At 40.5% G+C, this 25339-nt stretch overlaps 2 protein-coding genes and 1 long non-coding RNA gene across 3 annotated transcripts in view; 1 reads left to right on the forward strand and 2 right to left on the reverse strand.

Annotated features, from left to right (window-relative positions):
• The window catches only part of LOC105605118 (zinc finger protein 705A-like), a 101299-nt gene that overhangs the window by 17821 nt on the left and 58139 nt on the right, over positions 1 to 25339 (forward strand). The gene's annotated exons all lie outside the window — the stretch shown is intronic.
• Positions 3563 to 6941, reverse strand: LOC114111068 (beta-defensin 130B-like). The gene is made up of 2 exons (XM_027962704.3): positions 6828 to 6941; positions 3563 to 3904 (listed from the first exon to the last, which is right to left on the reverse strand). The coding sequence occupies exons 1-2, from the start codon at positions 6887 to 6889 to the stop codon at positions 3727 to 3729; spliced, it is 240 nt and encodes a 79-aa protein (XP_027818505.1). The 5' UTR covers positions 6890 to 6941; the 3' UTR covers positions 3563 to 3726.
• On the reverse strand, positions 10359 to 15497 carry LOC132658712 (uncharacterized). Its single transcript, XR_009598669.1, has 2 exons — positions 15246 to 15497; positions 10359 to 13595 (listed from the first exon to the last, which is right to left on the reverse strand). It is a non-coding gene; the product is annotated as an uncharacterized LOC132658712 (long non-coding RNA).

Below are 25339 nucleotides of genomic sequence, written 5' to 3' on the forward strand. Positions count from 1 at the left end.
GAACTCATGAGGGCTTGGGGCAATTGTTAGCCTTTCTATTTCTCTAGTATTCTGAGTAAATTTGATGAGTTCATATGTATTTATGACACAATTGCACACATGTTTTGGGCTGAGTTAACGATTACAATTACTCCTCTTCTTTTGTTGTTTTGAATTATAGCCAAAGACCTATTGCTTAGAAATGGTTGGGGAGGGTGACTACTTCACTTACGGGCATTGTGCTGATGATTTCTATTAGTTGAGTCATAAAGATGCATGAGACATCTGAGGCTGTCAGTTTACATATGCATATTTATTATATGCATTGTATTTATATGCATTACTAGAATTTAAAACACCCATTTCCAATTTATTTTCTTTATTTAACTTTAGTCAGCTCTGCATCATATTGTGTTAGTTCTATAGAAAAGGGAAACCAGAACCACCTTAATGAGTTTTATTTGAAAACCGCTTCCATTAGTATGCAAGCTAAACCTATATTTTCAATGATTATTGTATATTCCAACTTATCATAGTTATCAATTTATCATTTATCATTTATTAATAGTATATATTTATTATATTTTCCCAATTCTTTTATCTAATGCTGTGTACTCTGCTAGAAAAGCTATGACTTCTTAGCTGTTTGGGAAACTGAAAACTGTCAAAAATGGAAAGAGGCTTTTAGCCACGAGGTGTCATGGTTTGTCTTTTCTTGAGTGGAACGGTAATGGCTAACTTGCATTTTGTTAAGGTATAATAACATGGGATTAGGAGTTAGAGTCTGCTTTGCTGAGCCCAGATGTTTTACTCCTTCAGCCTTATCACCTCCTATTCTATAGCTGACACAATTTCCCATGGTGTATGCCAGTGCAGAGTACATCATGAGAAACACTGGACTGGAAGAAACACAAGCTGGAAACAAGATGGCCGGGAGAAATATCAGTAACCTCAGATACGCAGATGACACCACCCTTATGGCAGAAAGTGAAGAGGAGCTAAAAGCCTCTTGATGAAAGTGAAAGAGGAGAGCGAAAAAGTTGGCTTAAAGCTCAACATTCAGAAAACGAAGATCATGGCATCTGGTCCCATCACTTCATGGGAAATAGATGGAGAAACAGTGGAAACAGTGTCAGACTTTATTTTTGGGGGCTCCAAAATCACTGCAGATGGTGGCTGCAGCCATGAAATTAAAAGACACTTACTCCTTGGAAGAAAAGTTATGACCAACCTAGATAGTATATTCAAAAGCAGAGACACTACTTTGCTGACTAAAGTCTGTCTAGTCAAGGGTATGGTTTTTCCTGTGGTCATGTATGGATGTGAGAGTTGGACTGTGAAGAAGGCTGAGCACCGAAGAATTGATGCTTTTGACCTGTGGTGTTGAAGAAGACTCTTGAGAGTCCCTTTGACTGCAAGGAGATCCAACCAGTCCATTCTGTAGAAGATCAACCCTGGGATTTCTTTGGAAGGAATGATGCTAAAGCTGAAGCTCCAGTACTTTGGCCACCTCATGCAAAGAGTTGACTCATTGGAAAAGACTCATGCTGGGAGGGATTGGGGGCAGGAGGAGAAGGGGACGGCCGAGGATAAGATGGCTGGATGGCATCACGGACTCAATGGACGTCAGTCTGAGTGAACTCCGGGAGATGGTGATGGACAGGGAGGCCTGGCGTGCTGTGATTCATGGGGTCACAAAGAGTTGGACACAACTTAGCGACTGAAATGAACTGAACTGAACTGAACTGATGCCAATTCTGGTTTTATTGAGCATATGAATCTAAAATAATACAGTATCTTCTGTGGCAAACTATGTCATATTTAAAAGCTTTTTTTTTAACTTTTAAGTTTTCAAAAATGTAATAATATGATAAGTGAAAGTGAGTGAGTGAGTGAAGTTGCTCAGTTTTGTCCGACTCTTTGCGACCCCGTGGATGGTAGCCCACCAGGCTCCTCCGTCCAGGGGATTCTCCAGGCAAGAATACTGGAGTGGGTTGCCATCTCCTTCTCCAGGGGATCTTCCCAACCCAAGGATCGAACCAAGGTCTCCCACATTGCAGGCAGATGCTTTAACCTCTGAGCCACCAGGGAATAAAATGATAAAGTGTTCATTAAATATAAGTTAAAAGGAACCTATTGGTTTGTATTATTCAAATCGAACATGAACTTCATTAACAAAATTGTTTCTTTATTGAATCCTTGTTTTATTTTGAGTGGATTAGGCAAGTGAGGGGAAAAGAGAGCATGAAATAAACTAGACAAAGATGAAGGATTTATTTCAAAATGCCATTCTAGAAATTTGTGGGGCAACCAACTTGTATTTTCAACCTTTGACATTTATCTCTAGTCCTCCTAGAATATAACTAGTCTTCATCATCTCAGTTTTGAGGTTCTTCAGTTACAAAGGATATCTTAACAATTACGGATAATCAAAGTTTTATCAAAACATTTATATTCATATAAAAACCCAGAATGTTCTAGATAATTTATTATTAACATATCCACATCTGACAGTTTTGTTATCTCAGGAACTTTCAGTGTAACCAAATTAAACCAAACTTTAATTCAGTGCAACTGAATTAAATCAAACTCACTAAAATGAGTTAAGAACTCCCATGGAGGTATGTCTGTGTGTGTAGAAACACAAAGGAGGGAGAGATTGCCTTGCTTTGTGAGGTGGGTGTGGAGGGCATCTGGAGGAAGGCTAAGCAGAGGTGTTTGTGGAATCATTTGTCCTCATTCAATAGATTTTTTTTCCATCCTGTGAAACCTGTGTCCTGTAACATTCTTGTCCTCTCTCTCCTCCTTTCCTTTTCTTACCTCTAAAGTACAAATCCACCTGCAATGCAGGTGGTGCAGAAAATGTGGGTTTGATCCTCGGTTTGGAAAGATTCCCTGGAGGAGCGTGTGGCAACCCACCCCAGTATTCTTGCCTGGAGAATCCCATGGACAGAGAAGCCTGGTGGGCTACAGTCCATAGGGTTGCAAAGAGTTGGATGACGGAAGGGACTGAGTACACACGCAGCACAAAGTATGAATGATCCAGAATTACTGTTCTGGTGGAAATGATTCCAGCCAGAATGTGGAATTATCTCGCGGCACATATGGAAAGAATGAGCAGGGCTCACTGAGTTCTTAGCTCTCTGTCATCCACCCATGAACCTCCTCACAGGGAAGACGTCTTGTGTTTAACTCCTGCAGAGCCTGGGGAAAGGGGGTGAGACCAGCCTCAGCTAGTGTTGGCAGGACTGAGTGGGATGAAAGCCTCCAGCTCAGGTGTCCTGTTAGCAGGCTCATGTGATGAACAGACCTTGAATCAGGCCACCCAAGTAGGTCTGTCTTAACAATGAAAATGATTTTTGTTCAGAGTCACATGAAGAAGAAGGCTGATATTCCCCTTTAGGTCGGCAAAACTACCTATTGTTATTTCTTACCCTTATGATTTTTTTTCTTATTTTAAAACTTTATCTTTTTAAAGAGAATCACCTTTAGGATATGAGATGGCCTGTCGTTTAGTTTAGTCTTGTAGTTCTTAAGATGCTGGCAGTGCATTGAGAAGAAGTTCCCCAGGGATGAATACAAGTAGAATTAGGACATTTATTTCCAGTCAATGGAGAAAAAACAAAGTTAAGAGGAGTCTGTATAATTTATCCTCAAGTTCTGAAGTTCTGGAGTTCTGGGCCAAGCTGGAGCCTGTGAAGTTCATGTATGTGTTCTAGAGTTTGAAGAGCCTACAGTTGGCTCTTATCAAGGAGATTTTGATCTGGGAGCTGGCGTTGGATAGGGAAAAAATACCCACCACTTTCTACAACATCTTTTGTCTTCATTACATATGCCAATGGGCTGTTCTATGGTGGTGCAGCCTCCGTCTTTGCACACCCCTTTCAGCCGATTACATTGTTTCTGTCCTGGAATAAGGCCAGTCCTTGCTGCACAGAAAGAGATTTAACAATGTCATTAATTCACCATCCATGTATTGATAATGTACATAAAGCAATACATTTACAGAAGAATGGCTTCGAGATAGAATAAGTGATATTACCTAGTATTACTACTACTATTCTTTGCACACACTGTGGTTTCTCCTGCATCAGGGAAATTACACTGGCTTCTTCCTTTGCCAGAAGCACGGAGGGCTCCTTGCAAGTGGTTTATCCATGAACACTTCTAGTTTTCAGCTCAAAAGGCATACCTCAAGAAACTCTTCCCAGATGTTGAAAATCGACCATGACCACAAGCTTCAGGCACTTTTAAGACTCTGTTCCTCTTCATTATACTTGGCAAAATTTATAATTATAGACAAATTTGTTATCGATTACCTAGTGTCTGTCTTTTGTACCGTGGGAAGATCCCCTTCCTTTTGCTCTCCACCGCATCTTTTGTGTTTCCCACAGCCCATTGGAAGTAGCAGGCGCTCAGTACACACTCCTTACCACTGAGTGCAGTTACGTATTCTTTGACGCCATGCACACTATTTGTCTCTTATTCCTTCTAAAACTTCCTGGCTTCAGCCTGTTTTTGTCTGTCTGGTCCCCACTCTTGGATATACAATTGTATTTGTGGGTGTCCAGTCCCTAGAAACTTCTCTAAATCTTAAGCCTAGATTTCTTGAGTCTTATTTTCCTGTCAGTTGTTTCTAGTCTTTGTTCTAGAATAATCTTTTTCAAAATTGTTTTTCACCCTAAGACTGAACCACTGCTGTATCCTTTGTCCTACTCCAGTGATGAGTTTTGGCTGGATCTTTACTTCCAGAAGAACTATCCTCCTTAACTTTTTCTTTTTTAATTAAAAAAAAAAAAAAAGGTCCTTAACATGGAATACGTATGACTTTGGATGGAGACAGTAATTTATGTTGAATTGAATTTAGCTTAAGTGGTGGAAAGCAAGCATGAACAAAAAATTTTAAAAAAATAAAATATTCACTAATCAATCATGCAGACATAATTGTCTTGAGGCAATTGCTTTCAGCAATCTGAGAATTTATCACTATTATCTAATTTTAAGGAACACCGATCAGGAAAATCTACAGACTAGTGTAAGTCGTCCAAATAATAATGCCAGAATATTAAGCCAACTGGACATGCCTACCACAAACTGAAAAAAAAGAGTTTAGAGTTAAGTGAAGTAACATGTTTCAAAGACATTGTGATTCCCCAAAGAGGAACCTTAAAAATCTTCTCAGGTTCCTCAGTGTCTAATTAGGAGATTAAAAAGCCTGCAAGAAATTAGAGTTACCACTTTGTGGGCATAGATTAATGGAAACAACACTGACCCAGATTAAAATACTTGGTTCAACAATGAGGTCCTACTATGAAACACATGGAACGCTGCTTAATGTCATATGGTGGCCTGGATGGGAAGGCAGTTTTGGGAGAGAATGGATTCATATATATGTATGGCTGAGTTCCTTTGCTGTCTACCTGAAACTATCACAACATTGTTAATTGGCTATGCTGCTGCTGCCGCTGCTAAGTCGCTTCAGTCGTGTCCGACTCTGTGCGACCCCATAGATGGCAGCCCATGAGGCTCCCCCATCCCTGGGATTCTCCAGGCAAGAACACTGGAGTGGGTTGCCATTTCCTTCTCCAATGCAGGGAAGTGAAAAGTGAAAGTGAAGTCGCTCAGTCGTGTCTGACTCTTAGCGACCCCATGGACTGCAGCCCACCAGGCTCCTCTGTCCATGGGGTTTTCCAGGCAAGAGTACTGGAGTGGGGTGCCATTGCCTTCTATAGTCCAACATAAAATAAAAGTTAAAAAGAAATACTCAGTTCCAGCTGTAATGTTGCCCCTACCTACGTGATCTTAGTGAAAACATTCTTTATGTGGACATGGATCTTCTTATCTGTAAAATTAAGAAATTAACTATTAAATTGCCTTCTAGCTTTAAGTCCTTAACATTGTATAATTTTATGTTAGCTGTCACTGCAAGTGTGTCGTCTTCTGACAGAACTGAGGGCCAAATGAGAATTATGTGAACTCCCTCGAGAGTTCACAAATCAAGGGGGCAACTATACCTCAGAGTTCCTAAGACAGTCATAAATCAAGTAAAGATCAAACAAGTCAATATATTCGATTGTATTTGAAAGAATGTTATAAATGATTCAAAGAAGAGAGAGAGTTACCCAAATGAACCCAGATGTTGAGGGGTGGAAACACTCTGCCGTAAACAGTTTTACAAGCATCTGAACGACCCAGCCGGAAAATGGCACGGTCCCTTTCTCCTTTATCTCCTTGAATATTCCAGCTTCTCAGTCATGAGCACCAAGGATGTGCCTCCAGCTGTCAGAATTCCTTCCTGCTAATTTTGCATTATGCTTAAAATTTTGCCACCGAAGTGCCACCCCAAATTTCTGTGCTTTTTCCAGATTCCCCTGCCCCCTGCTGGTTTTTAATAACTTGATAGAATTCTTTTTTGTTGTTGTTGTTGAGTTGTCTTACACACCTAACTTGCACCCTTCACAAATATTCCTTTGCCAATAGACTCCAGGTCACTTTCATTCACTAACCAAGTCTGACCCAACAGCTGCCATTTCCACTGTCTCTTTTGGAGATGGGGGCCCTTGTGAAAGCTACTTGATTTGTATCCTTGTGTCAGATGTCAAGGCTTCTCCCCATCCCCCTAAATTTGAGCCCCCTTTTGTAATCATGGAGCTCTTAGAACTTGTTTTCTGTTGGTGGAAATCCTTGTCCTTCTTCCCAATTTGGACGCCATCAGTTCTAAGGAGGATGCTCATGTTGGACCTCTCTATCCCTGAGACTGTGCGTTAGGGTCTGAGTCAATATGGCCATGGTATAACTCAGTGTCCGAGTAGGTCTCCTAAGAACCCAGGTCTACAGTTATTCGCCACCTACCTTTTGGTATTATAGCCAAAGAGAGAAGGAGAACAGAAAGTAATAAATGGAGTCTCATGGTTGAATGCCTGGTAGAGCAGTGAGTAATCAGGAACAGCAGGATACAGCGCCTTTTATTTACTTCTGCAGACCAAGAGTCCTTTTAGTCAATGAAGCTTAACAAGTAAGAAAATAAAACAGCTTCCGCTGGAATGTTTCCAAACCCTGGGCTCTCTAAATTTGGTGACAAATTAACCTAACCACTGGAGACCAGATGGCTTATCCTGTACTTTATCTGTGGGCTCTCACATTTTTCAGGGGTCACTATCTCTGACCAGCATCTTTTGAAGGATCATTGAGTGCAAAGTCCTGGTTACCAAAAAGTCCTCTGTGTTGCAAGGGGACTCTTGATCATACGAGGAAGAAAATAACTGCATAAGGTCCATTTCTGGAAAAAAGAAGCTGTACTTTTAAGTCATTTCTTTAAAAGAGAGGCCAGTATCACGTATGTATTTTGTTCTTAGTAGCATCTAAAAGGTAAATACACTGAGTTCACATTGAAAACTAAAATTTTCTCATCCGTTATAACCCTTTGTATAATTGTCCCATATGACAATTGTTGGTGAGAACAGAAGAATCAAGAGCACAGGATTTCCTCAGTCACCGTGATTGTCTAAAGACTCTATGTCAAAAGCTTAAGGAGACCCGCAGCCTTTCCATATAGCCAAAGCTATGGTTTTTCCAGTAGTCATGTACAGATGTGAGAGGTGGACTGTAAAGAAGGCTGAGTACCAAAGAACTGATGCTGTTGAACTGTGGTGTTGGAGAAGACTCTTGTGCCTTAAATCTCCAGAACTTACTTATCGACCAGTTGTAAGTTTGCACCCTTAAATAGGGAGAAGAAAATGGCCACCCACTCCACTATTCTTGCCTGGAGAATAGCATGGTCAGAGGAGGCTGGAAGGCTACAGTCCATGGGGTCATAAGAGTTGGACACAACTTAGCGACTAAACCACCACAACCACTCTTAAATAACATCTCCCTAATTCCTCCACGCCAAGTCCCTGGTAACCACCATTCTGCTCTCTGTTTTTACGAGTTTTGCCTTTTTACATTCCACATAAAAGTGCTATCATACAATATTTGTCTTTCTATGTTGAACTCAACTCACGTTGGCATAATGCCCTCAAGGTACCTCTATGTTGGTGGAAATGACAGGATTTCCTTTTTTTCTCATGACTGAATAATATTTTATTGTATATGCACACCCTATCTTCTTTATCCATTCATCCATTGATGAACACTTTGGGTGGCTGTCATATCTTGGCTATTGCGAATAATACTGGAATGCTGGAATGTGGGAGTGCAGATAATTCTTCAAGATTCTGATTTTATTTCCTTTGTCTATATACCCCAAGGTGAGATTGCTGGATCATATGGTGAGTCTATTTTTACTTTTTGAAGAACATCCATGCTATTTTCTGTAACGACTGAATCATTCTACATTGCACTAACATTGCACAAGTTTCTCTTTTCTCCACATCCTCACCAACACTTGTTATCTCATCTTCTTGATAATAGCCATTATGGTAGATGTGCAGTAATATTTTATTGTGGTTTTGACTTGCATTTCCTGATAATTAGTGACATTGAGACTCTTTTCATGTACCTATTGGTCATTTGTATGTTTCTTTGGAAAAATCTGTTCAATTTCTTTGACCATTTTTTTAAAAATTGGGTTATTCGGTTTTTGGTTTTGAGTTGTATGAGTTCTTCACATATTTATGCATATTAACCCTTATATGATGTATCATTTGCGAAATTTTCTCACATTCTGTAGATTGCCTTTTCATTTTTAAAACTTTCGTTCATTTATCTGTCTTTGGTTGCGTGGGTCTTCGTTGCTGCCTGCGGGGTACTCTTTAGCCCTGGTGCGAGGGCTTTCCCTTGTGGTGGCCTCTCTTTTTGTGGAGCACAGGCTCTAGGTGCAGTCTCTCAGTGGTTGTGGTTTATGGGCTTAGTTGCCCCATGGCATGTGGGATCTTCCCAGACCAGGGATGGGACCCATGTCCCCCGCATTGGCAGGCAGATTCTTATCCACTGCAAATCCACCTTTTCATTCTGAAGATTGTTTCTACGGCAGTGCGGAGCTGTTTTCAGTTTGATGTATTCCTGCTTGTTAATTTTTGCTTGTTGCTTTTGGGGTCACATCCCCAAAAATCTTGTTGCCAAGGCAAATGTCAAGTTTTCCCCTGTTTTCTTTTAGGAGTTTTATGGTGTAGGATCTTATGTTTAAGTCCTTAATTCATTTCAAGTTAACTTTTTGTGAGTGGTATAAGGTAGGGGTACAATTTCAGTGTTCTCCATGTGGTTATCCAGTTTTTCAACACCGTTTGTTGGAGAGATTGTCATTTCCCCATTGAATGTTCTTGGCTCCCTTGTCAAACATTAGTTGATTTCATAAATGCTGCAGTATATGATGAAAGAAGGGGAGTCTTCACTACCAAACCACACTTCCTTAATCATCGAAGTTTTACATGTGACTGAAAACCGACTCCTTCTAAGGACAGCTTTGAGGTATGTAGCTGAACTCAAGTCCTAAGGGCATTCAAGGAAAGGGAGACCTTATGATTCTAGGGAAGAAAGTGAAATTGTAGTCAGAAGTTGTGACACACTGAAAATCTATTTAAAAGGGGTATTGAAAGCATACCCTTGAAAGAGGTTACTATGTTTTTTACAGTAAAAAATGTTTAGTTTCTAAAAAGGACAATTATTTGTGTAGAGGAAAACAATTGAGAATCTCTAAGTTATCACAATGTTTCCTCATTGCAGGAGGACATCGATATCTTTTTGTTGTTAACTGAGGTTTTATTTGTTAGTACACTTATTTCTGTTGGTCTTAAACCTTCTGTTCCCTCCTTTTTGATCTCATCTCTTTGCAGTTATCTGTCATACACTTATAATACTTATATATCACCTCAAATTATTTCCTCTTGCCTCATTCCAGTTTTCTCCCCTTTCCCTATGTATATCTCCTCCACTCCCAGATCATTTCTAGATTTGGGTTTGCATTTTCTTTGAACTCTCTGTGTGTCTGTTTAATTGCACTGTATATAAAGATATCGTCATCTTTGCAACTTGTTGGTTAATTTTTTTTTATCTTTCTGTGACAAATTTTGAAATATTTGTTAAATAAATGGGCTTTCTTACTTTTTTGCTTATGTTTTTCACTGGTGTATAATTGCTTTACAGTGCTGTGTTAGTTTCTGTTGTAAAATGAAGCGAATCAGCTATATATGTATGAATGTAAAACCCCTCTCTCCCACTCCGCCCCCATCCTACCCATCTAGGTCATTGTAGATTGCCCAGCTGAGCTTCGTGTGCTTTATAGCAACTTTCCACTGGCTACTCTACGCATTGTAGTGTATATATATCAACCCAAACCTTTCTTACTTTTACAGAGATTTTCTGATCTGAAAATGAGTCTCAAAGCAGTATCAGGGTAAATGTGAACTCACTATATATATATAGGCAAGGGACGATAGAAGTTGATAATAAAAACAATAATGTTTAATATATACATTCTAAAATGTTTAGACACAAAGACATTTCCTTTTTGATGATTTTTCAAGTTTCATTTCACAATCTTCTTATGGGGTGCTTGATAATCTGAATAGATAACGGGCGTTGGAACTAGAAAAAGAATCCACCATGTACAACAGCATTTCCATTTTCTTTGGCAGGTGGCAACTGTATCCTCTGTCAATTTGCAGGTGTCTCTTCTGCAAACGCCATTCAGATTGAGACAGTGGTTTACTGCAGATGATAAACCACTTTAGAAGAAGAGTCCGTAAGATCATTAGTCCATGAAGGGAATATAAACCTGTAAATTATGGTGTGAGATTTTAAAAAGTTCTAGGATGAGCATTTCTACATGGAGGAAAGAAATTGGACAAAGAGTCCATCCAATTGCTTCATCACATGCACTGGCTCCTTTTTACCCAAGAGCCAAAATAATTACAAAGTCTTCCCTCCTTTCCTTATATGTTTAGTCTTCAAATGTAACCTTGGTAAATGTTGAACAATGAAGGGATGGACAAAATGTATGTTCTAAATACACCAGTGTCCTTATTTTTACTCTTTTATATGGACCTTCAACAAGTATTTCCCAAATGTCTTCTATTCACTGGGCATTTTTTGCACTAGCAATAGAACAGCAAGAATGGCGGAAACGTTTCTATTTCTCATAGCACCTGCGGTCAGTGGGGAAAAGCTGACCATACAAAAATAGAATAAGATAATTTCAGAAAGTGATAAGTGGTTAGAACACAATAATACAATAATGGGGCAGTTATAATGGGGAGGATGGAGTTAGTAAAAATGGACTGAGAAAGGCTTTCTGAGGATAGCATTTAAACTGAGATTTGAGTGATGAAAATGAAATAGACAAACAGATATCCATGTAAGGAAATGATAGGCATGTAGGGAACAAGGTCCCTTGCTTAGTTTATTTGAAGAACAGAAAGACCTGTGTGGATGGTGCATATTGGAGAAAACAATAACTTTGATAAGAAATGAGGTGACCTTGATTTAACAGAGTCAGGACATTTGGGGCTTGTAGGTCGCAGGAAGCTTGTAGACTCATATAGCTAACATTGCAGCTTCTTTCTGTCCGCTTCTCGGTGTTCAATCTTCTTTAAAAATGACATTTTTACCTCCTATTTCCTACAATCCATTTAGATAAGGGGTAGGGGAAAGTTTCACAAAAATAGACCCTGTGAGTACTTAGTTATGGTGTGGGTTTATTCTATACTAATAGAAAGAGGAGAGTGAAAAGTTGGCTTAAAACTCAACATTCAGAAAACTAAGATCATGGCATCTGGTCCCATCACTTCATGGCAAATAGATGGGGAAACAGTGGAAACAGTGACAGATTTTATTTGGGGGGGGGCCTCCAAAATCACTGCAGATGGTGACTGCAACCGTGAAATTAAAAGACACTTGCTCCTTGGAAGAAAAGTTATGATCAACCTAGACAGCTTATTAAAAAGCTGAGACATTACTTGGCCAACAAAGGTCTGTCTAGTCAAAGCTATGGTTTTTCCAGCAGTCATGTATGAATGTGTGAGTTGGACTATAAAGTAAGCTGAGTGCTGACGAATTGGTGCTTTTGAACAGTGATGTTGGAGAAGACTCTTGAGAGTCCCTTGGACTGCAAGGAGATCCAACCAGTCAATCCTAAAGGAAATCAGTCCTGAATATTCATTGGAAGGACTGATGTTCAAGCTGAAACTCCAGTACTTTGGCTACCTGATGAGAACTGAGTCATTTGAAAAGACCCTGATGCTGGGAAAGTTTGAAGGCAGGAGGAGAATGGGATGATGGAAGATGAGATGGTTGGATGGTATCACCGACTCAATGGACATGAGTTTGAGTAAGCTCCAGGAGTTGATGATGGACAGGGAAGCTTGGCATGCTGCAGTCCATGGGGTCACAAAGAGTCGGACATGACTGAGCAACTGAACTGAGCTGAACTGAATAGAGAACCTCTCAGTCTCTTCACGTTTCAATCATCTCAGAAAGAAGTAGAGGTTATTTTTTCCTTCCAAATTAGATATTATCTACCTAATTCAATGGACAAGGAAATTTTCATCATGGAGTCTATCAATCAGAGGAAAAGTAAATTTTTAGATATTCTCAATGATCCTTTCAATTAAATCTTAAGAAAGTAAAAGGTACTGGAAAGCTGAAAATTGGTCATTTTGTCCAGACCATTATTTCCTCCCAGTAACTTATATTAAGGTAGAAAATTTAATTTACTAAATAGCTCTCCAGTGGTAGAGCCAAATAAACTAGACTTCTAGTAAAAAATCTATCTAAAGCAAGAGTTAGGAAACAGATAGTTAATAGCTTCACTTTGCGCTTATCCTGTGTGTTGAGAATTTGCATAGTGTCAGAATTTCACCACTCAAGAAATAATACAAAGTCCACTTAACAGCAGATGAAGTCTATTAAAATTTTGAGTGTAATCTTGTTAATTATATTTATATTTCTCTGTTGAGGCCATTCCTAGCTAAGAATGATAAGTCAATATTTTTATTATTTTTTTTGTTTTATTTATTTTATTGTTTCATTTTTCATTTTATTTTTTTTACTTTACAATACTGTATTGGTTTTGCCATACATTGACATGAATCCACAGGTGTACATGAGTTCCCAACCATGAATCCCCCTCCCACCACCCTCCCCATATCATCTCTCTGGGTCATCCCAGTGCACCAGCCCCAAGCATCCTTGCTGGGAAGTCAATATTTTTAGATTAAAATTTGGTGTATGTTCCCGTTTACTGTAACAGAATGACACAGACAATATACTCACTTGCTCAAGTAACTGAAACATGTTTGAAGGGGAGAATGGAAAAGTAAATCAACATTGACACTTGATAAACATTATTTTTTGAATAGGAAGAGAAGAGTATTGCTTTAACCAAGTTAAAGTTTGTCTGAACACAAAAATCCAGGTAATATTTCATAGTAAAATATAGCTTCAATTCCGTGAAAATCAGAAATAAAAGATGAATGTCCACAGTCAATATTACATAAATATAGTTTTGAAATTTTTGAACCATGTCATGAGTCATAAGAAGGAAAGTCAATGGCTACTTGAACCCTTCCTTCAGTATCTCCCCAGATGCCACAGGAATGATGTAAGTAACATTTTGACAGAATCTGCAGGGGTGCCAGAAATCACAGGGTACCATCAATGCATCAGAAATGGGGAAATAACTGAAAGACACAAACCAAATACCATAAGGTTGCAAGAAAGATTTAAACTTTGGCTAAGATTACAAGTTCGATGCTCTCAAGCTACTGCTGTTATAGAAAAAGTAAACCTTAGAGAATATCTTTGAAATATTTCTACTCTTGAAAATGGTATGTTAATGTCCTAAAATACTCTGTTTTTCAAGGAGAAAAGTCTGTGAACTGAAACTTGAGCAGTGGGCCCTCTGTATTGGTCAACTGGGTAGGTGGAGGGTTTCCTGGAAGGTCAATGCTGTGATCACCAGTCCGAACGTGGGGACTGACTCTTGGGTTTTGCACATTGCTATTTGGTTAAGATTGGAACCTGGGAACTAAGAAAAGAAGGGAAGAGGTTTGCAGTGGTAGCTTTGGATGGCTACAGAAACACCTTTTCTATTGAGACCATAAGAACATGGCAGACTGAGTATAGTAAATGAATTTATTATGAAAGAAGATCAGGAAGGCAAGACATTGTGGGTACAGATTAATGGAAAAATAACATGTTTGGTCCTTCAAGGACTAAAGGTATGGAATCATCCATGTGAGCAGATAATCATGTTCTTTACAAAGAGTGCAAGTGGAATAATTTACAGATAGCTTTTTTAAAGAGCCCCTTAGTGATCTGGGTTCTCAAAGAAAGCTAGTTAACGAAAATCCAAATAGGAAAGGACCTGCTGTGGAGAGAAGGGGGAGCTGGGGGAGCAGTGTACATGGTTTGTCTTACAGTCTTTTGGGCTCCTCTCAAAAGTCTAATATTTATTCTTAGCCTTGAGGATTTATGATCATAGAGTCTCATATTTCGTGTGGCTGTCTCCATTTCCCACCTCAATCATTTTTTTCCTACAGAACTCATGCATTAGTATTGCAAACTGTGTTTTCCTCCAAACTGCCTTGTTTTGCGGGACTAGGTTTAGGTTGAGGTACCTATTCTGTGTGATGCTATTTAACATATGAAGCCCTTCCGAAAATGTGGACCAGCATTTGATCTTCTCAGTAACCTCTTACTGGGGACTCTAATTCTCTTTCTGAAACCCTCTCCTGGGTCTGTGCTATTTACATAGCGTGGCCCAGTGGCCAGTTTAAATGAGACAGGTCTGGGTTATGCCTTAGTTCTGATACAGTGATAAGCGCTCCTTTCACTTTGCAAAGATGTCTAGTTCAGATTTTAGAAATGTTCATCCTGCTTCTATAATCACGGCTACACCTCTTCCGTAATGAGAGCTGTGCTCATTATTATGCTGGTTTGTCAGTTCCTTCAGGAGGCAAACCTACCGGACAGAGTTCCCCAGGACGCACCCTCTGCACTAAATCCTGTCGCTAGGTCTCTGTCCGTCTGTTTCTGACCCACTGAATAGATATAACAATAGATGCTGATGGAATCCAATCCTTTCCGATCTACCTGCCTACCAGTGGGTCACTGTGCCTCACCCAGACATCCCAAGCTACAAAGTAAGGATAAAGCCGAATGTGACGCCATCCAGCATTTGGCTAACGGCGAAGGGATGATCTCTCTACCGTCCTCCCCTGTTGTCATCCTGTTAGGTTTATGAATCTGTAAGACCGCTTCCAGAGTCTTGTCTGACCTTCCCAACAGCCTTCTGAACTGTGGACCCAGGTAATCAGCCGCCACCTTACCTAGGGATAAGAGGGTCAAGAAGAAGAGCACAGAGAGCAGCAGGTGGAGCCTGGCGGGGGAGCAGCAGCTGGAGGGAAGGAGCGTCCGCATGGCTTCAGCTGGGGGTCGCTGGACGGGCAGGTCCGTGGCCTTTTATAGTGTCCCCTGGGCCTGCGGTTTTTCCATGGTTAGTAGAGCCTGTCCAAAAGAGAGTTAACTCACAGGAAATCTCCAGGGAAAAAAGTACACGGTGTGGTGGAAACTCAACGGATGAGAAAGCAGAAGCTGATGCCATGGGTTTCCCAGATTCAGGATATCCGAGCTGTCTGCTGTGTTCCCTTGTGGGGAGACCCTCCCAGCAGGGGACTGATGACCTTAGCAGTCAGCGGATGAAGACGTAGTCAGTTCCTCTTTATGTTACATGGAAAATAGAAATTGAGTTCTGTTTCACATTTATAATATCTAGAATTGAAAATGTCTGCACATTTTGCCTTTAAAATTGCTGTTTTAGTTGCTGTAGAGTCTTTTAAAAATTATTTATTTGTTTTTGGCTGTGCTGGTCTCCATTGCTGTGCGGGCTTTTCTCTACTTGTGGCAAGCAGGGGCTACTCCCTAGTTACAGGAACAAAAGTGAGGAAGTCCATCCCCCTTCTCCAAGCTCCAGCTCTTCCTGGAGAGTCCATCCTTGAAGCAAATCGGCAAAGGAGTCTGGGAAATGCGATCTGCACCTTCCTGGGCCCCGAGTGACTGGGAAGCGTGGTGTCAAAGAGGGAACTGGAGCAAAGAGACTCTGGGGAAGTGATGCCACCGTGGATGCGATGTTAGAAAGTTCGAGCAGTCAGAGTGTTTTTCAACATGCAGATGTTCCATGTGATTATGTTGTAAACTCATTCTGCATTTCTTAGAGTTTAAGTCACCTAGGGAAGCAGTGTTCCAGAGTGAAATACAAGGAGAGATATTGAACTGGGGATGATTCATTCCGGTAATGGGATCTGACGATAATTGGGCCAGAAGGTGGTTAGACCCTGAAAAAGAATTAGAAGCAAAAACAAGAGAGAAGCAATCTGTAAGGATGAAAAATGCTATCAGTTATGCTGAAGTATCCTGGCATCCGGTCCCATCACTTCATGGGAAATAGATGGCGAAACAGTGGAAACAGTGTTAGACTTTATTTTTGGGGGCTCCAAAATCACTGCAGATGGTGATTGCAGCCATGCAATTAAAAGACACTTACTCCTTGGAAGGAAAGTTCTGACCAATCTAGATAGCATATTCAAAAGCAGAGACACTACTTTGCCAACAAAGGTGCATCTAGTCAAGGCTATGGTTTTTACAGTTGTCAAGTATGGATGTGAGAGTTGGACTGTGAAGAATGCTGAGCGCTGAAGAATTGATGCTTTTGAACTGTGGTGTTGGAGAAGACTCTTGAGAGTCCCTTGGACTGCAAGGAGATCCAACCAGTCTATCCTAAAGGAGATCAGTCCTGCATGTTCATTGGAAGGACTGATGCTAAAGCTGAAACTCCAAAACTTTGGCCACCTCATGGGAAGAGTTGACTCATTGGAAAAGACTCTGATGCTGGGAGGGATTGGGGGCAGGAGGAGAAGAGGAGGACAACAGAGGATGAGATGGCTGGATGGCATTACTGACTCGATGGACATGAGTTTGAGTAAACTCCAGGAGTTGCTGATGGACAGGGAGGCCTGGTGTGTTGTGATTCATGGGGTCACAGTCAGACACGACTGAGTGACTGAACTGTATTGTTGCTGGAGTATCTAAGAATCACTTTCCTATCCTGCCTGTCCATGAATTAAAGGCTCACCATTCTGAAGGATAGTTACGGGAGTGGGTGGGTGCCTCATACCTATTTAGGGCTTTTCTAGGGAGGCTACAACATGCTCTTGAGGCAAGATATTTACCCCCTCTGGTTTCTGGTTCTTATCATTCTGTCAAAGCCTGTAGCAGAGTTTTTCAACCTCAGCACTGTTGAGATTTGGGGTCAGATAATTCTTTGTCTTGAAGGTCATTTCTGTCGTTGTAAGACGTCTCGGAGCATCCTTGGCTGGTAGCATCTTGGCTACTATTAATAGATGCCGGTAGCATCTTTCTGGTTGTCACAACTGAAGGTATCTCTAGACACTGGCAACTACGTGCTGGGCAGAAAAGCATCTCCAGGTGAGAGGTCTGGTTTATAGTATCTAAATCCTCAGGCAGGGTTGTTTTTCTTCTACTTTTGGACCACTCCTTAGGGCAAAGGTTTGGCTGTAGGGTTATCAGATGGCAGCTGACTTTGAATGAACCCAGGTAAAAGTTGGGGTTATATGAGCTCATCAGGAGCAGAGCCAGACAGGGTGTTTTCCATCACTCAGTATCAGGGCCCACCGTTTTATAATTCAGACAGTAAGGGGTGATGATGAAGCCTTCTCTGCATGACTGGAACTCCTCCAGATTTTTACCTGTCCCCATGGTGGTGCCAGGTCTCAAAGGTACAGCAAAGTTCTGGGGGTGGAAGCCGTGGTTACTCAGGAAGGCCGTGTTCTGGGTGGAGGAATACAGCAGGTCTCATATCCTGACATTAAAGCCCAAGGAAAAGAAGCCACAAGCTATTAGAAGTCAAAGGGAGCTATAAAAGCTGAAGACAGGAACAGAACTGATATTTGCATTGTCTTTTACATCAAATATATTGAGATGTGTCTTTCACAATAGAATTATTTTCATTAAAATTTAGCTCATTTCTATGAGTTTTTAGATGTGCATATAGCTGTATAACCACCACCACAATACCTAGACTAGCTCTATCACCTACAAAATTCCTGTCATATTCTTCTGTATCTGACATCTCCTGTTCCCAGCCCCTGACAACATCTTATCTTTCTGTCCCTATAGTCTATGTTGTCTTCTTATCTATTTCTGCTTACGTGAGGTTTTGGTAGTTTTTTTCTTTCAAAGAATTCACCCATTTTCATTGATCTTGTTGGATTTATGTATGTAAAGCTATGCCTAATAACGTCTGGTTGTTCACCTTATATCTGTAGGATCTAATGTGCTCATTTTCATGGCTGGCATTGGTAATCCCTGTGCTTTTTGTCTCTCTATCTCAGATCAGAATGGTAAGACATTTATAAATTTTATTCATCTTTTCAAAGAGCCAGGTTTTGATTTCAACTTTGTTTTCTGTTGCTTTTCTGTTTAATTTATTATTTACATTAATCTCTTCTTTTTCTTGTTTTAGATTGAATTTGCTCTTTGATTATATAAGCATTTGGATACTATAAATTTATTTTGAAATGCTACTGTAGCTTAATTCCATACATTTGATTATGTTGTATTTTTATTTAATTCAAATGCTTAGCCATTTTTATCTAGAAGCATGTTGTTTAATTTCCTAATATATGGGAATTTCCCAAGTACTGAATATTGAAATCTGGTTTAATTCTATTAAGGTCAGAGTGTATTTTGCCTGGTTTGGGTAATTTTATGTTTTTCAAGACTTGTTTTGTTGCCCAGAATACGATTTACTTTGATAAGCGTACACTTAGAAAGAATGTTTATTCTGCTGTTGTTGTGGGAAGTTTTTAAGTACTATTAATTGGATTGAATTGATATGCTTACAGAATTTTTATTCTCATACTTTATTGATTACTGAAAAAGAAATGATTCTTTTACTGAGATGTAATTAACATATAATATTAGTTTCAGGTGTACAAAAAATGATTAAATATTTGTATATATTGTGAAGTGATCACCACCAAGTCTAATTAACATCCATCACAAAGCATGGTTACAGATTTATTCCTTGTAATGAGAAATTTAAGATCACTCTCTTAGCAATTTCCCAGTATACAATACAGTATTTTTAACTATGTTTACCATGCTATACACTATATCCCTAAGACTTATTTATTTTATAGTTGAAACTTTATACCTTTTGATCATTTCACCTTTTTTACCCACCTCCAACACCCTCACTCCAGTGACCACCAATCTCTTCTCTGAATCTGTGAGTTCATTGCCTTTTTGTGTTTTTTTTTTCTCATTTGAATTCCACATATAAATGAGATCATGCAGTATTTAATTTATTTCACATAGCATAATGCCATCAAGGTCCATCCATGTTGTCACACATGGCAGGATTTCCTTCTTTTTATGGTTTAACATTTCATCATACACCTAATATATATCACATTTTCTTTATTTGTTCATCTACCAGTGGACACTTAGGCTTTAATGAATATGGGAGTGCAAATATCTTTTTGAATTAGCATTTCTATATCCTTAAAAAAAACCCAGAAGCAGAATTGTTGCGTCATACGGTAGTTTTATTTTTAAAATAGCCTCTGTTTGCAAATGAAATGATCTTACATATAGAAAACCCTAAAGGCTCCATAAATGGTTGTTAGAACTAACAAATGAACTAAGTAAAGTTTCAGAATACAAAATCAACATACAAACCAACTGGATTTCTATATGCTAAAAATGAACTCTGAAAATTTAAGAAAAATATTTTATTTGTGATAACATCTAAAACAATAAAATACTTAGGAATAAAGTTAGCCAAAGAATTGAAACACGTATACACTGAGAATATAAGACAATAATAAAGAAATTGAAGAAGACATAAATAAATGGAAAAAATGTCCCTGAATGGAATATTGGTTGGTCATGAAAAAGAAGAAAGAAATCCATGGATGAACTTTGAGAATGTATGCCAACTGAAGTGAGTCAGAAAAAGACAAATACCATATGATCTCATTTATATACAGAATCTGAAAAACAAAAATTCAAACTCATAGAAACCACAGTAGATTGGCGGTTGTTGGGGGTCAGGTGAATGGGTGAAGGTGGTCAGAGGATACAAACTTCCAGCTATAAGATGAATAAGTTCTGTCAGGGGGTGCTATGTAATTTCTTTGGTTCTGTCTCACTACAGCAAAGATTTGAAACAGCGGTCCAGTGTTACAGCTCAGTTAAAGCTCAGAATTTTATTTGGCAAGCAAAGGAAAGTACACTCTTGAGGCATGAGGGTGGGCTGACCACAAAGGAGAGGCCCAATCTTGGCTCCTCTTTTTATATGTTTCATCTCCTCCCCCTGAGCCTGCTCTATATAAATCAGGCGAGCCAGGAAGGCTGTTTCACTTGCGGTTCTCCCTCTGGTCCTTGGATTTTCTTTTGTTCCATTTCCTTTCTTTTTTCTTTTCAGTTCAGTTCAGTTCAGTCGCTCAGTCGTGTCCGACTCGACTCTTTGCAACCCCATGAATCGCAGCACTCCAGGCCTCCCTGTCCATCACCAACTCCCGGAGTTCACTCAGACTCGCGCCCATCAAGTCCGTGATGCCATCCAGACATCTCATCTTCTATCGTCCCCTTCTCCTCCTGCCCCCAATCCCTCCCAGCATCAGGGTCTTTTCCAATGAGTCAACTCTTCGCATGAGGTGGCCAAAGTACTAGAGTTTCAGCTTTAGCATCATGCCTTCCAAAGAAATCCCAGGGTTGATCTCCTTCAGAATGGACTGGTTGGATCTCCTTGCAGTCCAAGGGACTCTCAAGAGTCTTCTCCAACACCACAGTTCAAAAGCATCAATTCTTCAGCACTCAGCTTTCTTCACAGTCCAACTCTCACATCCATACATGACTACTGGGAAAACCACAGCCTTGACTAAACGGACCTTAGTCGGCAGAGTAATGTCTCTGCTTTTGCATATGCTATCTAGGTTGGTCATAACTTTCCTTCCAAGGAGTAAGTGTAATTTAATTTCATGGCTGCAATCGCCGTCTGCAGTGATTTTGGAGCCCCAAAAAATAGTCTGACACTGTTTCCACTGTTTCTCCATCTATTTCCCATGGAGTGATAGGACCGGATGCCATGATCTTTGTTTTCTGAATGTTGAGCTTTAAGCCAACTTTTTCACTCTCCTCTTTCACTTTCATCAAGAGGCTTTCTAGTTCCTCTTCACTTTCTGCCATAAGGGTGGTGTCATCTGCATATCTGAGGTTATTGATATTTCTCCCGGCAATCTTGATTCCAGCTTGTGCTTCTTCCAGCCCAGCGTTTCTCATGATGTACTCTGCATAGGAGTTAAATAAGTAGGGTGACAATATACAGCCTTGACGTACTCCTTTTCCTATTTGGAACCAGTCTGTTTTGGGCTCCCTTTTCCTATTCTAACTACCTAACAATTCTGGAGATCTAATATATACCCTGCTATCTATAGTTAACATTTTATTATATAATTGAAAGTTGATAAGGGAGTAGATCTTAACAATTTGTATCACATATGCAAAAAAATTCTAACTATCTCAGTTGATTATGAATTACGGTGGTAATTATTCAGTGATAAATATAAAACTGGGCAAAGGACCTGAATAGACATCATTTCAAAGGATTCATACCAGAGGTTAATAGTTACATGAGAAATTGCTGAACATTACTATTCAAAAATCTTATATATTGACCTCCTTCTGTCTCTTTGCAGCAGTCTCTCAGAGCTATCTGAGGTGCTGTCTCCCAGGCTGCAGTCCTCATTTTGCACCAAAATAAAACTTAAATCACAACTTCAAGTTGTGCATCTTTTTAGTTGACCAGCACAAGAGAGTGAGAATAAAACATCTAAACAAACAAAAAACTTCAGGAGGGCTGTAGTGCAGTCGACTTGACGTATGTTCACTATGGGCAAGGAGCATCGTTGGCCATCCAGACATCACCCAAAATGGAAATGCCAGTCAAATCTTGCATTCAAGGAGATATCATCCACACCTGTTAGCATGGCTATTGTTAGAAAAATAAAAGAGAAAAAGTATTGTTGAGAATGTGGAAAAGGTGGGATCCAGAGCACTGGCTGTGAAGAGGGTGTGAGAAGAACTTGTCTTTTATCTGGTTGTCATTCTGTGCATGATTCATCTTGCTGGTGACGTCCAGGAAGATTTCCTGTGAGCTGCCCTTTTGTCAGGAAGGGAGACCCCATGAGGCTGCATGGAGTGAAGTGGTGCATTCTCCAAGTTGGAAAAGGGATTCGTCTCCCCACATGAAGGGCAGAGAGTTGCAGGGCCAGGAGGTGAGAGAAAGCTCCTGCCCCCAACCGGAGCTCATCCAGGCCAGATAAAAAGATGGAAACCAAACCACGGCCAAGTGAGGATACATCACAGGATTCTTAGAACAGGTTCTGTGTTCTTTGCTTACTGAGAACTCACTAAGAATCCCTGTGAGAAGAAAGACAGAAGAGAGATAAGAGTGAAAGAGAATGTCAACTACAAATTGGCACCTGCCAAGAGCATTTGCCAGGAACTGAATAACAAGTAGGGCGTTTGCCATCTGCCTTTGTGGAGATGGAACCCTGTGCTGCTGCAGCTGTGGGCCTTCAGCATCTGCTGCGGGAGTCCAGGGTGGAGTGAGGCACTCTGTGCTCCAGGAAATCTGGTGGGACAGGTCTTTAGATAGTTAGATATTTTCAGGAACTGATTTTATGATCCCAACCCAATCTCTTCATATCTAAAAAAGCACTAAATCCCTTCATAATGATATCAGCTGCAGAAAGCCTTTTGTAAAATGAGTGCCTGATTGCACTGAACTCCCCGTTCACCAGAATCTTATATATTGACCTTCTGCCTCTGTCTCTTTGCAGCAGTCTCTCAGAGCTATCAGAGGTGCTGTCTCCCAGGCGGCAGTCCTCATTTTGCACCAAAATTAAACTTAAACCACAACTGTCAAGTTGTGCATCTTTTTAGTTGACCAGCACAAGAGAGTGAGAATAAAACATCTAAACAAACAAAAAACTTCAGGAGGGCTTCAGGGCACTCTGGGTGTAGTGCAGCCAACCTGAGGTATGTTCACCATGGGCAAGGAGCATTGTTGGCCATCCAGACATCACACAAAATGGATTTCTGAGTTATGGCAGAATTCCTGGCAGGACCTATTTGGATGCTCACAGACCTCCTTGAAACTGGTCCTGTCTGCACAGAGAAGAGGGTGATGGTTACTGTCTACTTGTCTCCTTGAATTTTATTGAATTACATGGGAGGGGGGTGTATCTGGAAACAGACTTGTATAGATTTTTCACTGTTATTCTATGTCTTAAAAATCTGTTGCCCAGTCCCTAAGTCATGTCTGATTCCTTTTTGTCACATGGACTGTAGTCCACCAGGCTCCTCTGCCCATGGGATTCTCCAAGAGAGAATACTGGAGTGGGTTGCCATTTCTTCCTCCAGGGAATCTTCCTGACCCAGAGAATGATTCCATGTCTTCTGCATTAGCAGGTGGATTATTTACCCTGAGCCACCAGGGAAGCCCTTTAAAATCTGCTTTCACATAAAATTAGGATTGGGGGCATTCTGGTAAAATCTGCCAATATTGAGCGCATCTAATAAAAGAAAGGCTAGCCATGGGCAGCCCTGCCCTTGCTCTGGGGCTCACACACATCAAAGCTCCTCCCGTCTTTCTCACTGCCTGTTATCTCCTGACACTGATGGCAGGAGGCAGTCTTTATTTGTTATGAGTCTTGTACTGCTCATTTTCCTAAAGTTGAAAAAAAACTTTTTAGAGAAAGCTGTCTTTCTGTGTGTTTGGGTATCTTTCAAAAGTGGAACTGAAATACAGATCCAAAAGATAATGTACACAAGGACATTATTAGAGAGGATATACTTCTGGGGGAAGGAAACGATATTCCTACGTACGTAATGTGCAGATGGCGCCCACGTCAGCATTTCTTGCATCATGAGGGGGCACTCACTGCTTCTCTCCCTGGTGCTGCTCTTCTGGGTTGCAACCTGCTGCAGGAATCGTTGTATGCATTGAGTTCTTAAGGGATAGGCTACCCACTCCATTATTCTCAGGCTTCCCTAATAGCTCAGACAGTAAAGAATCTGCCCGCAATGTGGGAGACCTGGGTTTGATCCCTGGGTTGGGAAGATCCCCTGGAGAAGGGACTAGCTACCCACCCGTGTACTTGCCTGGAGAATTCCATGGACAGAAGAGCCTGGCGGGCTACAGTCTATGGGGTCACAAAAAGTCAGACACAACTAAGCGACTTTCACTTTCACTTTCAAGGGCTGAATACACATGCTTGTTAAAAAAAAATGAATCATATTTGACTTGTGGCCTAATATGTTAGTGTTCTGGAGATGGGTCACACACAACGAGGGGCTCATTTTCGAAAGTGGCTTCATCTCAGCAGTCTCCATATGTAACAAACAGCACCTTTCCCAAGACAGCTTCCGAAGCTCTTTGCTGGCATTAAAAGAGGTCTCAAACCCAGCACTCCTAGATTTTTCTATTCCAGAACACAAAAGACAACTCTTGAATAGTTTCAAATCAGTGTAGGGCATTTGTAGCAGTTCAACAAAAGTCCATTGAATTCAAACGAAAGTCAAATGGATTAAATTGAATTTAACTCTTTACCATTCATAAAACAACCACTAATTGATATTTGCTATGCATCCACTGAATGGGAGGCCCTTACTGGGGAGAAGGCTTCCAAAGAAAAAAAGATATGATGGCCCTTGACTTCTAAGGTATCATGGTCCAGTCATCTTCGTGGCTAGACAGTCCAGGGAACAGTCAACTAGCTCTCAAAACAGAGTGTTGGCCCAAGGATGAAGAAGAGGTTTGCTAAGTGAGAGCCAGAGGTAAATAAAACATGACTGAAATAAAGACAGCGTAAGTGTCCCAGGGGATGAGAGCTCAAGGCACTGAAGCCTCAGAGAATCTGATTGTTGGAGCAGGCTTTGGAAGGAAAATGATGGGATCAGATTAGTACTAAGGCTGTGTGTTCAAGGTTTTCATCTGGATTTTTCCTTATTCCCAGAATAGTAACATTCTCTGTATGTGTGTGTACACACACATGCACTTTGCCTGTCTGTGAAATATATCCACTGCCCCACACTCCACGAGGGATCTTAAGATGAATGAAAGGGCCGGGATTACAGCTCCTTATACGAGGACTGTCCACATTCACCCATCTGTGAACCTTCCCAACCCTGAGACCTTGAATTCTCAGGAAAAGACAAGACAGTCCTGTTGACGTAGAGCACTGAGTCGCTCATCCCTCACAGATCAACAGGTCCTGGAGATAAACATCTGCGCCTGCCCCTGTGATGGGTGTTGGTGAACCACACAGCATGC

This window comes from Ovis aries, chromosome 26 (assembly GCF_016772045.2).
Source record: "Ovis aries strain OAR_USU_Benz2616 breed Rambouillet chromosome 26, ARS-UI_Ramb_v3.0, whole genome shotgun sequence".
In the NCBI taxonomy this organism is placed as follows: domain Eukaryota; kingdom Metazoa; phylum Chordata; class Mammalia; order Artiodactyla; family Bovidae; genus Ovis; species Ovis aries.

Excerpts from the sequence above, each read along its gene's own strand:
- LOC114111068 (XM_027962704.3), bottom strand. The coding sequence starts at position 6,889 with ATGAGACTCCATTTATTACTTTCTGTTCTCCTTCTCTCTTTGGCTATA. Across the intron at positions 3,905-6,827 it reads GCTATAATACCAAAAGGTAG|GACTGGCCTTATTCCAGGAC; the intron begins GTGGCGAATAAC and ends CTGTGCAGCAAG.